The sequence below is a fragment of the Rana temporaria genome, chromosome 12 (assembly GCF_905171775.1).
Source record: "Rana temporaria chromosome 12, aRanTem1.1, whole genome shotgun sequence".
Lineage (NCBI taxonomy): Eukaryota > Metazoa > Chordata > Amphibia > Anura > Ranidae > Rana > Rana temporaria.
The window spans coordinates 39276157-39290055 of NC_053500.1; the positions used below are offsets into that span (position 1 = coordinate 39276157).

The window sequence follows — 13899 nt, forward strand, 5'->3', positions numbered from 1 at the left end:
CTCGGAGGAAGGGGGCTCGACTCCCAAGACACACTAGCTTTCCTACCAAATGGTTCTAAAGAAGGAGGCTGAAGTTGTTTGTTATATGCCTGCTTGTTTAATCACTTGTGAGTATCCATTTGTCTTTTGGGACTCAATAAATTGCATGGTGGTAATCCATGAGGAGTTACACCCTCTTGTGTGAGTTTTTATAATCAAAGTACATGTTTTATGGCCAATGTTCATAAGGCAATAAAAAAATGTAAAACCACACACACACACAACACACCATCATCAGCCCCATGACAGCCGGAGTCCCTGATTGTCTCTTTAGTGCTGGAATGTTGATGGGTGCATTTACAAGTGCCCACCAATTCTAGTGCCGACGTAGATGGCAGCACGACTGATCAGACAGGCAAGCAGAGTGATTTCGGCAGATAAGCCGTCACAACCAGAACTTGGGTAGAAGATCACCGGACCATGGATTACATTACTATATTCATTGCATGGCTTGAGTTCAGCTTTAAATAAACAAACACACCACCAACTGAAAATAAAAATGGGCTTGAAGACCCTTTAATAATCTTGAATTCCCATTGCAGAAATAACATTTACATCCTCTCGAAAACAATATCAGAGTTTGGAAACAGTCAAGGAGATGTTCTTTGGATGCTTGCTATGTGCAACGTCGCTGTGGAAAAATCAAATGTGAAGGGAGAAATTGAGTCTAATCGTTTAACAAAATATGAAAGTGCTGTATTCACTAGCTACTTTGGAAAAAAAAAAAAAATCACAAATGTCTTTTGGCACTTAAACTTAAAACCGCTTGACTTTTCCTCTTGCCGGGATGCGGAGTCCATCTGAGTCACTTTACCATGATTTTGCTCATTAAATATTTTTTGGATTGTACTCTGCATAGCTGCCAAATTGTCCCCTTACAGCCAGATATTCCAGCAACATATTAAAGCCTTTTCTGTAAAGGGGATAAAGTAGCCGCAGACATTGCGCTTTTCACACCAGCAAAATTGAAAGACAGGAGATGAGGCCTCAAGTCTCCCAGCTGCCTCTCGAATTTGCTCAGCTCTATGTCCTTTACAGTTCTTCATGAACTCGCTCTTCTTCGGTCTTCAGTTTCAGCTCATCAGCTGTGATCTTCGCATCGTTGTTTCGGTCTTGATGTTCGAACATGTCGGAAGTTGACTTTTCCCGGTCTACTCCTGGTAGGAAGCGGCCCTTCCCTTCTTTTACCTGAGCATTCAAGAAGGCGGAAAACTGCAAAAGAAAAAAAAAAAAGTTAGAAATGTTATCTTCTCCAGCCGATTCCTGGGATCGGATTGGACACACCTAAGGGTTTGGAATGGTGCCGACTAGGCACCTACTACAGTGCAAAGTTTTAGCAAATCGGCTGATGGATAGGGATGTACAAGCAAACTTTTAATCAGGTTAGTGCCTCGGTTGACCCCCAAACAGGGTCACTTTAAGGCAGGGGTTCTTGAGCTGTGGCCGATTAACCCTCCCATCTTATTTTGCCTTCATGTGAGATGACACCAATGAACATTTAGCTGCCAGTGGCATTCTGACCACCACTGTAAGAATTTATTCCTACTGACCACCAACGTAAGGGGCATTCTTCCCACTGACCCCTAATTTCTGAGACATGAAAATTATTTCAAGGGATCCCCTGGTGTAAAAAGGTTGAGAAAGGCGGCTTTAAGGTATGAAGACAAGTTAAAAGCACATTAAATCAGCTGGGAACAGGCATTATACCTTCAAGTACTACAAGTTCTATGACAGTGGTTTTACAATTGTTCATGATGGATCTTCCAAGCAAAAGACCCTTCCCTACAGCACTGTGTATACTGTGATATACCTTATATACGCCACAATGCTCCATTCTGTACACCAGAGGTCTCCAAACTTTCTAAACAAAGGGCCGGTTTACGGTCCTTCAGACTTCAGGAGGGCCAGATCGTGGCCAGCGGCATCAGTAGGAGTAAACATCACAACATTTGGTATTCGGTTAGGGGAATAATGCCCAATCATTGGCATCATAAGGAGGAATAGTGCCCTATTAGTGCCAGTGTGAGAAATTGTGCTCCATTGTTGGTGTTCAATGGCAGATTAGTACCTTTTATCAGTGGGAGGATTAGTGCCCCAAGGGCCAGATAAAAGCAAGCAAAATCCGCCCCCCGAGCCACAGTTTGGAGACCCCTGCTGTACACCATACAATATTTACGCCATACAAATTGATCTTTTACACATGCCGTCTTTAAAATACACTACATTGTTACACTATACCCCAAGCTGTATATGCTGCACTGTGTATATTATGTTGTACTTTATATAAAAACGTTCTACATTATACTGCATCTGTACACTGTGCTTTAGAAACACAAGTCCATTCCCTTCTAGATTGTAAGCTCTAACGAGCAGGGCCCTCTGATCCCTCCTGTATTGATTTGTATTGTGACTGTACTGTCTTCCCTGATGTAAAGCGCTGCGCAAACTGTTGGCGCTATATAAATCCTGTATAATAATAATAATAATTTTGCTTTACTTTAGCTATTCCACATCAGTCTGTCCCATACAATATGCTGTACTTTATATACTCCACTCACTTCACCCTTTATACGATACTTGCTATATTCTACACCAGTGGTTCTTAACCTTTGTCCTCAAGTACCCACAAAGGGCCAGGTTTTGGGAACTTCCCCTAGATAAAATGGCCCTCATCAATACCATGTCATTGGTATTGATTTAAAGCAGCTGTGCAAAGTAAAAAGGAAAACATGGACTGTTGGGGGTACTCGAGGACCGAGGTTGAGAACCACTGGTATACACCATTCCTCTTTTTACATTACTGCACATTGTATGCTGCACATGATCCTGCACTATACGTTATATACCAAACACCACTGTGTAGAAAGTGCGGTATTTTATATATGCAACAACAGCCTCCCTGTACAATGTCACAGCAACAAAAACATTGCCAGATCCTCTGGATCAACTGTGGGTTAAGGATTGGGTATATGGGATCGTTTGATAATTTTTATTTATTTTTATGGTTGAACTAGATGGTCTATAACTTACCAGCTGGGTGTCCCTATACCTTTGAGGGGTGGACTCCCTCCAGGCAAACCTGCCCTCAAGCTATTTTTATATATGTGCTCCTACTGAGTGAGTGAGAAACTTGTATAGCGCTACACATGCAAACTGAAATCGCCTCAAGGCGCTACTATGGAGGCTCTAAAAAGTTACGACTGTAGATAATATTGGGGTGCCTTGTCCCGGCCGCTGCAGCTTACACATGCATTTGCAAATGTGTGCAAACAAAATCCCTGTTTTTAAGATAAACTGTTAGACAGGACATTTCGGACTGGAAAGTAGGAATTTCTCTGTTGTTGGTTGACATGTGTACCTTGATGTTAAGGCCAGTTATAGGTTGGGGCAGTTGCCATTTGTTAGTACCGTTTGTTATTTGGTGAGGGGGTGCACTAGACAACTTTGCTGCCACTATGCCATATGCTGGGTGTCCAGTGAGCCCTCATGCCTTTAAAAAGGAGGAGTGGGCTCCCCCCAGGCATACCTGTTCTCAAAATATCCATTATTATAATATGTGCTCCGACACGGCCGCTGCAGCTTACGCATATTTGAAAATGTGTGCAAGCTAATCCTGCTTTTAACGTGAATTGTTAGACATGACAATTCCGGTTTGTTGAAGGTTGGCAGGTAAGTTAAAGCGGTTGTAAACCGCATAAACTTTTTTTTTTTCCCCCCAAACCTGCAATGCAAAAGGCATAATAGGCTAGTATGCACCGCATACTAGCCTATTATGAAATACTTACCTATTATGAAATACTTACCTCGGAACGAGGTGTGTACCACTTACCTGGTCCACGCCGAGCAGGATGTCATCTTGCTCCGGCGTGTCTTCCGGGTATCGCCGCTCCAGCGCTGTGATTGGCTGGAGCGGCGATGACGTCACTCCCGCGCGTGCGCGCGGGAGATTTAAAATCGGCAGGGTCCGGCGATGCCGGTCCTTCAGCCGTGGAGTCCCCCCTGCGCATGCGCCGCCCGCATTGCGGGGGTAATATCTCCTAAACCGTGCAGGTTTAGGAGATATTCTCCTTACCTACAGGTAAGCCTTATTATAGGCTTACCTGTAGGTAAAAGTCCAAATAGTGGGTTTACAACCACTTTAAGCTAGGAATCTGTTCCCTGTACAATGTAGTATATACACACCGTATTCTGTGCTGTACATAAAATACTCTTGCTACCCTGCACACTCTGTGTTGTACGTTATATACTCCACCAGCAATATACTGTACATTACATGTTGCACACTATGCTGTAAATAAGATACTTAAACGCTACCCTGCTCTGAACACGGATATACTGCACATTATATGTTGCACAATATTCAGAGCTGTATGTAATATACTGAATGCCACCTTGCTCTGTACACAGTGTCTTACTTTATACACTCCATGTACATTATAAGCTCCACACTATTCTGTGCTGTATTTTACACTGAACACCATAGGCATGCGCAGGGTGTGTGCTACCTAATTACTATGTGCAGTGTCGATTCCCCCTACTGCCCAGGCTTTGTGCGCCCCCCCTCTGTGATGCTGGCTTCCCTCCTCTCTTCCCAGCTGCTGCAGGGGATGTTTAGGATGGAGAGCAGTGAAAGGGGCTAGTAAAGATCCAATTTACCGGCCCCTTTTTCTAAATTAACACTCGCTCATGGTGTCTACTATGCTTCTGTTTGTGAATGAACAGGAATCCACTCAGCACAGAGCACTTCCCATTCATTGTCCCGTGCAGCCGAGTCTGCAGAGAAAGGCATGCATGTATAAGCTTTGGGGTGCACACCCTAATGTAATAGGCTGTGCACACCTATCCAGAACACTAGTCCACTCTATAGACAGTGCTGTGCTATATATTCCACACCATCCTGCTTGTAAAGGTCATATACATTATATGCGCCATGCTATTCTGTGGACATAATATCAATAGGAATTTTCATTTTTAATACAACATTAATGCTTTCTCCAGTACTAGACCAATTTGTGGAACGAGCACGGATGTTATGTTATAGGCTTGTTCTTATATTCCCTACACAAAACTAAATTGCAGCACACCGAAATCGTACAAAACGGGCTTCAATTCCCACCAGGGACCCCATCTGCATTGAATTTGTTAGTTCTCTGCTCACTTCTCTAGGTTTCCTCTCACAATCAAGATTCCATGCAAAACTGGCTATTGTGTCTGTATATAGTAGCTATGTTAGGGGTGTTGGATTGGAAGCTCTGTCAGGGTCTTAAATAGATGTAAATGGTCTGTGTATTCTGAAAATATGAATATATACTATATAGATAAAAGATGCATCTTTGGCCACTCACCTCTTCCAGGGGAACCTCGCCATTCTTGTCCAAGTCCATTACTTCAAAGAGGTTGTCTGGAGTGTCTCCAAGCCAGATAAACAGATAACCCTCTGGGACCCCTTCTTCTCTGTGGAACAACTCTACATCAAACTTCATTACAGCACTGGGGGGAATTCCACGAGCTATAAAGAGGTGAAAGAGGCATACTCAAAATCTTACAGGTTTCCAAAGAAAAGTTAATGTAAACAGACAAAAAGAAGTGCATATTAAGGGAAACTCCAATCATGGTTTCAGAAATACATTTAATACAGGGTTCACCTATGACAAAGGATTTACAGAGCACTCTGGGTCCCCTGAGAGGGCACAGGAGTAGTGGTTTGTTTTCACACATTTTTCCTCTTTCTCTGATTGAAACTTCTGGCAAAGGAAGGGGGTTGAGCCACTCGTTCTGAATCACATTTGTGTATATATTTTGGCTCAGGAAACAGCTTTGTAAAAAAAAAAAAACGAATTTTCCAACATGGCAGATAAAGATAGCCTTGAAAATGTGCGAAAATTAGCCTAGAGGGCCACCTCCTGGCTATCAATATACTTTACAAAAGAGAGTACTAGTTTGAAGTCTAGCTTTCATCGGGAACCTTATTGTACAAGCTCTTCCAAATCCAGATGAGAGAAAAGAAGTAGTAAAAAATAAACTAAAATAATGTGGTAGCATAATTGTGCACACCCTCTTATAACTGGGGATGCAGCTGTGTTCACAATCAAGCAATCACATTCAAACTCATGTTAAATAGGGAGTCAGTACACAACTGCCATCATTTAAAGTGCCTCTGATTAACCACAACTAAAGTTCAGCTGTTCTAGTAGGTCTTTCCTGACATTTTTAGTTGCATCCTGTAGCAAAAGCCATGGTTCGCAGAGAGCTCTCATTGTTAAAAGGTATCAGTGAGGAGAAAAGTACAAAACAATTTCAAAGTCATTAGATATACCATGGAACACAGTGATCAGTCATCAAGTGGAGATGATATGGCACCACAGTGACATTACCAAGAACTGGACGTTCCTCCAAAATTTATGAAAACTGGCCAGGGAGGCTGCCAAGAGGTCTACAGCAACATTAAATGAGCTGCAGGAATATCTGGAAAGTACTGGCTGTGTGGTACATGTGACAACAATCTCCCATATTCTTCACAAGTCTGGGCTATGAGGAAGAGTGGCAAGACGGAAGACATTTCTTACAATGAAAAACATCCAAGCCTGGCTAAATTTTGCAAAAACACATCTGAAGTCTTCCAAAAGCATGTGGGAAAATGTGTTATGGTTGGATGAAACCAAGGTTCAACTTTTTGGCTATAATTCCAAAAGATATGTTTGGTGCAAAAAACAACACTGAACATCACCAAAAGAACACCATACCCAGTGGTGGCAGAAGCATGCTTTGGGGCTTTTCTTCGGCTGGCACAGGGGTTTTAATCAAGGTAGAAGAAATTACGAACAGTTCCAAATACCAGTCCATATTGGCACAAAACCTTCAGGCTTCTGCTAGAAAGCTGAACATGAAGAGGAACTTCAGCTTTCAGCATGACAACGACCCAAAGGATGCGATCGTCCTCTTCTGGGGTCCCACGGCGGCTCTTCCCCCCTGTGAAGCTCTCAAGAGGGTTACCTTGTGGGCGTGCTCCCGTGTCATACAATCGACCGTCCATAGCCGCCGAGTGCATGACTCGGCCCCGCCCCTGGCGGCCGTGTCATTGGATTTGATTGACAGCAGCCGGAGCCATTGGCTGCGCTGCTGTCAATCTATCCAATGAAGAGCTGATCAGCCATGGGGAGAACGACGCGGGATCGCACGCTCGGAAATTCAGGGCTCAGGTAAGTAAACCGGGGGCTCAACATAGGATGCATTAAGGTGGAAAACACAAAAGGTGTACAACCCCTTTAAAATTTTGGAATGGCCCAGACCTGAATCCCATTGAAAATCTGTGGGGTGATCTGAACAGGGCTGTGCACAGGAGATGCCCTCGCAATAGGACATATTTGGAGTGTTTTTGCAAAGAGTGGGCAAATATTTCCAAGTCAAGTTGTGCCGTGCTGATACTCATACCCAGAAAGACTGAGTGCTGTGATAAAATCAAAAAGGTGCTTCAACAAAAGTATTAGTTTAAGGGTGTGCACACTTATGCAACCATATTATTTTAGGTTTTAATTTCTACTTCCCACCACCTAAAAGATTTCAGTTTGTTGTTCAACCGAGTTCTACAGTTTATAGGCAACATTAAAAAAGGTGGAAAAAGTTCTGAAGTGAGAAATACATCTCCATCTTCCATGCCCATTCAGGTCCAAAGTCAAACAACTGTGGCTGGTGCTTTCATCCAGTGCATTTATTAATAGAACATCTGCTACTCAGATTATAACTGCATAGTCCAGGAAACGGTATGAGCTCATGTCGGCAAACAATGCTGACCGACAATGGAAAAAAAAAGCAAGGTGCGCCAGACTAAGTGCAGTATGATAAGTATAATTTAATAAAGCAAAGAGCCAAATGGCTACTCACAGAGCAAAAGCATAAGTGGGTATGTAAACATATAGAGGTCCCGAGTCACTGTGTGGTCCATAGGATGGATGGCTATTGGCTAATACAGTCGCGTCGTGTAGTTGCAGCAACCTCCGGAGAGCCGGAACCGGAAGTGTGCCTCAGCGTGGAGAGCAGCGTCAACCGGAAGTGACGTGGGAGTAATTTGGGCCAATGAGATTATGCTGACCGACAAACAGGTCTTCATATTACTTTTTATGTACATTTAAAAGGGTTATGATGAAGTCTACAAAGTCTTCTCATTGAAGAGGAGCCAACAAAATACAAAGGCTGTAAAAGATCAAGGGGTAAAAAACAGGAGAAATGCCCCCGACCACTCGTGTTTTGACAGTTTGATTTAAGAGCTCCACCCTAAAGTGGAACTTCCGCTCATCAGAACCCTCCCCCCCCTCCAGTGTCACATTTGACACCTTTCAGGGGGGAGGGGGTGCAGATACCCGTCAAAAGATACTCCCGGACAGGCAAGTGTCCTAATATTAATAGTCAGCAGCTGCAGTATTTGTAGCTGCTGGCTTTTCAGAGCTACAAAAATGTAATCAGCACAGCAAGAAGCAATCCTATAAGGCCCCTTTCCCACAGGCTCCTCCGCCAAGCGGAATCCACTTTCGGTGGGGTTCGCTCCAATGATCCCTGCTGAGCAGGCGGATGACAGGTCTGTGTCTGCTTCACGATGCAAAAGTGGACACAGACACTATGGGGCAATTGGATGGCAACGGACTGCCTGTCTGCTGCCATCCAATGCGCGAGACAGATGGGGAACGGGACCGCCTATTTTTGACGGACAGGATCGAATAGCGGCAGGTGTCAAGGGATACGTGTCTGCTGACATCCCCTGCTCCATAGAAGAGACTGGAGGGTCTGATCAGGTCCGCCTGAAAAACTGACACTTCAAAGTAAAGTATGGAGTAGTTTTAATTGAGGAACTGAGGGAGTTCTTAGTGCAATTACTCATTTAAAAGACGCTTGGCTGTCATTACGGATATCTCCTTTTCAATGCCCCTTCCCATTGTCATGCTGAACAGTGGCTGGAGAAAGTGACCAGGAAAAATGTAAATAAAGACTTTTGACTTTCATGGTCAGCAGACTTTTTCAGGACCTCTGACTTTGGCATAGTGGGGTGAGATTTACTAAAACTGGGGCACTTAGAATCTGTTGGAGCTGTGCCAATCAGCATCTTACTTCAGCTTATGCAGTTAAGCTTTGACAATGAAACCTAGAACCGGATTGGTTTTCATGCAGAGCTGCACCAGATTTCGTTTTAGTAAAGCTCCCCCTATTAATCCAGAGGGTTAGCAAAAACAGCCAATTAACATTTTCAGAGAAGGCAACCAGCAAATACACCCTCCCCCCCCAGGTCAGCAGCAATGCCAACTTTAGGTAGGTCAGTCGGGTCACCCGCAACCCCCCCCTCCCCCCAAAGTCGGTCATCAAGCCTGGCACTTACCCCATCTAGGTTGCGGGTGGATTGAGGGCTCCTACGGGCAGTGGGCAGCAGTTCCTTTTTTCCGGTGTCCTCTCCTCTTCTACATCACGGCAGCTTTTGCCGTGCATCTACTCCCTCCTCCTAGGCTTCATCAGGAGCCTAGGAGGAGGGCATGCGTGCTCCTGATGAAGCACGCACGAATGCTCCGAACGCGTGCGTCATCACCAACTGCCCAACAGCAGCTACCACCCGATTCAGTCACGTCCAGACGACGAGTCTCTCCTGCGCCCTCCACATCAAGCTTGGGACACCAGAACCGACCAGCGCTGCCAAACCTGACCGCATTGCGTTGCAACTGAGCAAGCCTGGACTCCAATACAATCAGAAGCGCTGCTCATTCATGATGTTTATACATGATGTGCCCATTTACAACCCCTTTCTAGTGAGTGTATACATCTTGTGATTAAAGTCTGTTACTTTTAATACTACACTCAGATTGGCGCTGCTCCGTTTATCTTTTTTGCTTCCAATAGCATCGCCTGTCCTTTAAGCCAATCGGGCGACGGGTCTCAAGACCCGCTTCCTGATTGGTCGGGAGGAGGCTCAGTGTGGTGATAGCGAATATTCACTATTGTCACACAACTGGGTGAGCCCACCATTTTTTTGAAGCCCAGAGCCTCTGGCACTAATCACATGCTTAGAAGACCGCCCCAGAGTCCATGTTCCGGGTATGTAGGGCAGGGGACTGGAGGCATGCATAGGTGTGGCCATAATGGAGGGGCCCTTCTATCTCCTTTGCTTCTTTATAATATCTCAACCTGAAATTCACACTTAAAGACAGAAGTGACTGAAGGCATAGACTCATCCCATACTGGATGTCTCGCACTAGCGTTTCAGTTGGACATTCAGCCAAGGTGCAAAAAAAAAAACATGACGGCAGCAGCGGGGTGGGGTGAAAACAGCAGCAATGCTGGGGTAGGGAGTTGCACTCAGGGGCCTGGGGGTAGCAGAAGAGAAGGAGAAGCAGGCTTTTAGCAGATGCAGAAAAAAAAAAAAAAAAAAAAAAAAAAAAAGAGGGCACTGGTTCTTCTATATGCTACCCCTCTCATCCAGGTGTAGAACCAAGTGACAGGAGAGCCGCATGGGCCCTCTGAAGCATTGGGGTGGGTTGAAATTTGCGACCTCTACAGGTATGCCCTTGACATACATATACACACACTTAATATAGTTCCCTCCCTTGATTACCTATTATATATATATATATATATATATATATATAATATCTCTTTTAGGATCCACATACAACCTGTTTTAATCCCTTGCCCTATACCTGGATATCACACTCACCTCCACTTTCTCCATGACCCAGATGTGGGGGAACGGTGAGGGATCTTTTCTCTCCAACACACATGCCGGTTAGACCCAACTCCAGACCATCTATTACTTTGTTTGCGCCAAGGTTGATCTGTTGGGGGGCTTCAAAGTCATACCTGCCACACAAAAGCAATTTATTAGTGTCTCAGATCTTCTAAACCAAGTTCACCTACATGCGGGGGGGGGGGTTAGCAGGAGGTATGCTGTACTTACGAGGAGAAGATCTGAGTTCCATCCATCAGAGAGCAGTTGTAGTGATACTGAATAAAATCTCCCTTTTGGGAAGTAACGTTGCACACCTCTGGTTTATAGGTCACCTCTATTTCCACAGTGTCTTTGGGATTGTGAAAGTCTATCACATGGACGTCGAATACCAACACAGCAGATCCAGGAATGCTTTTTCCTGTAAAGTTAATAAAAATAATGAGTTTACACCACTTTTAAACAAAACAAGCCTTTTTATGGTGGCCATACATGCTTCCATTTTTTATTTTATTTTATCTGATCAATGTGCAAAGCAATCAAATCCACAAGCAACCATAACGTCTTCCAATTTGGACTCAATTGCGATTGGATTCGGGACGATCAGCCAGGGCAGAATATTGATTGTTTTGCTTTGATCAGCAAACTTAAGCCTCGTACACACGATCAGATTTTCTGACGGAATTGTGCGATGACTGGCTGTATGCTCCATCGGACAATTGTTGTCGGATTTTCCGCTGACAAATGTTGGATGGCATGCTTTAAAAAATGTCCACAAACAATTGTCTGTTGTCGGATTTTCCAAGCGTGTGTACACAAGTACACACACGCATGCTTGGAATCAATGCTCACAAAACATTAGCAGAAGGTGCCCAAAGGGTGGCGCTCAAGAGCTGAAAAAACATGTAGTTTTGCGTTTGTTGGCCAACAATTGTGTGCCGTTTGTATGCAAGACAAGTTCACAGCCAAAGCCCTTCGGACAAAAGTCCTACTCTTTGTCCATGGATAATCTGATCGTGTATACGAGGCTTAAGACTACATGGTGGAAGCAAAGATGTGATTGATAATTTACAGTCATAAGTTACAATCGTATCTTAACCCCCTTAACGCCAACCGCCTCCTTAAAGAGTTCTAAAAGCCAGGAGGCAGAAGCAGGCATTTCGGGTGATGTGACCACTGTGGCTTTCACAGCGATCAAGATTGGAAAGCTGCTGATCACAAGTATACATCGGGAGCTTACCGTTCCCCACCGGCTACTCAGCAAGGCAAGTTGTAAACACAGGGCCAAATACATGCGGCCACACAGCATCAAGGCCCACCTGCCGAAAGGCCGCATACACAGTAGGTGTATGGCCGATGCCAAGGGGGTAAATAGCAAGCAAATGAACTTCCCCATGTGGCTACCTGTTGATTGAATGGGTTGTTGACTAGAGATCGATTATTGAAACTGTCAGAGTGATCAGAAAATGAATCGATCATTAATCAAAGCAAAGTCTTCCCAACCTCAAGATGCCCATCTTCAACTGGGAAGAGGAAAGGGAGGACAAGGTAGTCTCCTTCAAGGAGTTAAAACGTTTTTCTTCGTCATGGGTAGGGAAGGGTAAGATTTTGTTGTTTTATGGCTGTGCTGTTTTTTTTCTCCTCAATGTGCCCTATGCATACGCAATGACATCCCTGGCTAAAGCCAATGTAAATATCTCCTAAACTGCTAATTTTTGGCCGATATTTATAGAAAGACTTATAGGCTTACCTGTAGGTACAAAATTTAAACTAGAGAATGTACCACCGCTTGAACTATAAATGCCATTAGAAAGGTCTGATCATTTGGTGACCCTTCAGACAGGACAATTTATATAAAAAGTCACTTACCTGCTCCATTCTCTCCATAGCCCAGATGTGGTGGGATGATTATTCTCCTCCATTCTCCCACACAAACGCCCTGCAGGCCAGAGTCCATGCCAGCAATAATGTAGCCCATTCCGATGTATGTGTTGTAGGTTGTGTTTCTTGAGTAGCTGTGCGTAAAAAAAAAATACAATTGTAAAAATAATAATATAAAAAATAAATTACTGACACCAATCTCTGCCCTACTGACATTGTCTGCTGCTCTACCGACACTGTCCATTGCCCTACTGAGATATATATAGATTTTACACACACAGTAAAACCTTGGATTGCAAGCGTAATTCATTCCAGAAACATGCTTGTAATCCAAAGCACTTGTGTATCGAAGCATTTTTTTTTTTTTACAGTGTATAAAAGAGAAGAGAGGCACCTTTAAGTGTAGCAATAAGTTGCTAAATGTTGTACCTTCATTAAATGTAACCATATTGCTACATTATATACACACACGTTTGAGGTTTAGGATGCACACCCTAATGCAATAGGTTGCGCACACCTATGGTGACTGGTCTTGTCTCCACAGACAGCCGGTTGTGGGCGAGTCCTGCTGGGTCCCTCCCACAGCTCTGCCATGGTCACCAAAAAGTGACATCCAGAACTTTATTGTGGCATAAAATAAACAAATTATATTCACAAAGCCAGTGTGAATATATATATATATATATATATATATATATATATATATATATATATATATATATATATATATATATATATATATATATATATATATATATATATATATATATATATATATATATATATATATATATATATATATATTTATATTTCTCTCATCACCTTCCAGGACGGCACCCGAGAGATGATGGCTCCTCCCCACAGGAAACACAATCACTTAACAATTTAAAAGTCCCCACCCTTCCCCTTGATCCTCAGTATTGATTGTGTTTCTCCGAACACATCGTCACGTTTGTTTTGTTTGAAAACCTAGAGACCGGGGAGGGTCGAAGGTACCCCTGTTGAGACAGGTCTTAGGGAGGCCGGGGAGGGCTGAACTAACCTGTAGGCCTTTGGGTCTAACTCACAGGTCGCCCCAGGCGTGCACCAGCGCTCTGAGCTGCGGGGAGGCTTGCCATCGCTAGGGTGCAGAAGAAACGCCGCCATTTGAAGAGCTCTCTCTTCCCGGGTACTGCTTCCTACTTTTGGAAACATGGCGCTCCAAGCCTCTCTGAGTGAAGGTGGGCTTTTGCCTCACAGCGCAACCCGGAAGGGACGCCGGAGAGAAGCATGGCGGTGGA

The 13899-nt window shown here is 44.0% G+C and overlaps 1 protein-coding gene across 1 annotated transcript in view; it reads right to left on the reverse strand.

The window, feature by feature from the left end:
- Window positions 1-527: 527 nt before the first annotated feature.
- The window catches only part of FKBP10 (FKBP prolyl isomerase 10), a 33953-nt gene continuing 20581 nt past the window's right edge, over window positions 528-13899 (reverse strand). Inside the window, exons 6-10 of the mRNA XM_040331251.1 lie at window positions 12608-12753; window positions 10970-11159; window positions 10730-10872; window positions 5385-5548; window positions 528-1251 (exon numbers count right to left, since the gene is read on the reverse strand). Of these exons, the coding sequence (XP_040187185.1) occupies window positions 1072-1251; window positions 5385-5548; window positions 10730-10872; window positions 10970-11159; window positions 12608-12753 (823 nt within the window). The 3' untranslated portion in view covers window positions 528-1071. The remainder of the gene's footprint in view (window positions 1252-5384; window positions 5549-10729; window positions 10873-10969; window positions 11160-12607; window positions 12754-13899) is intronic.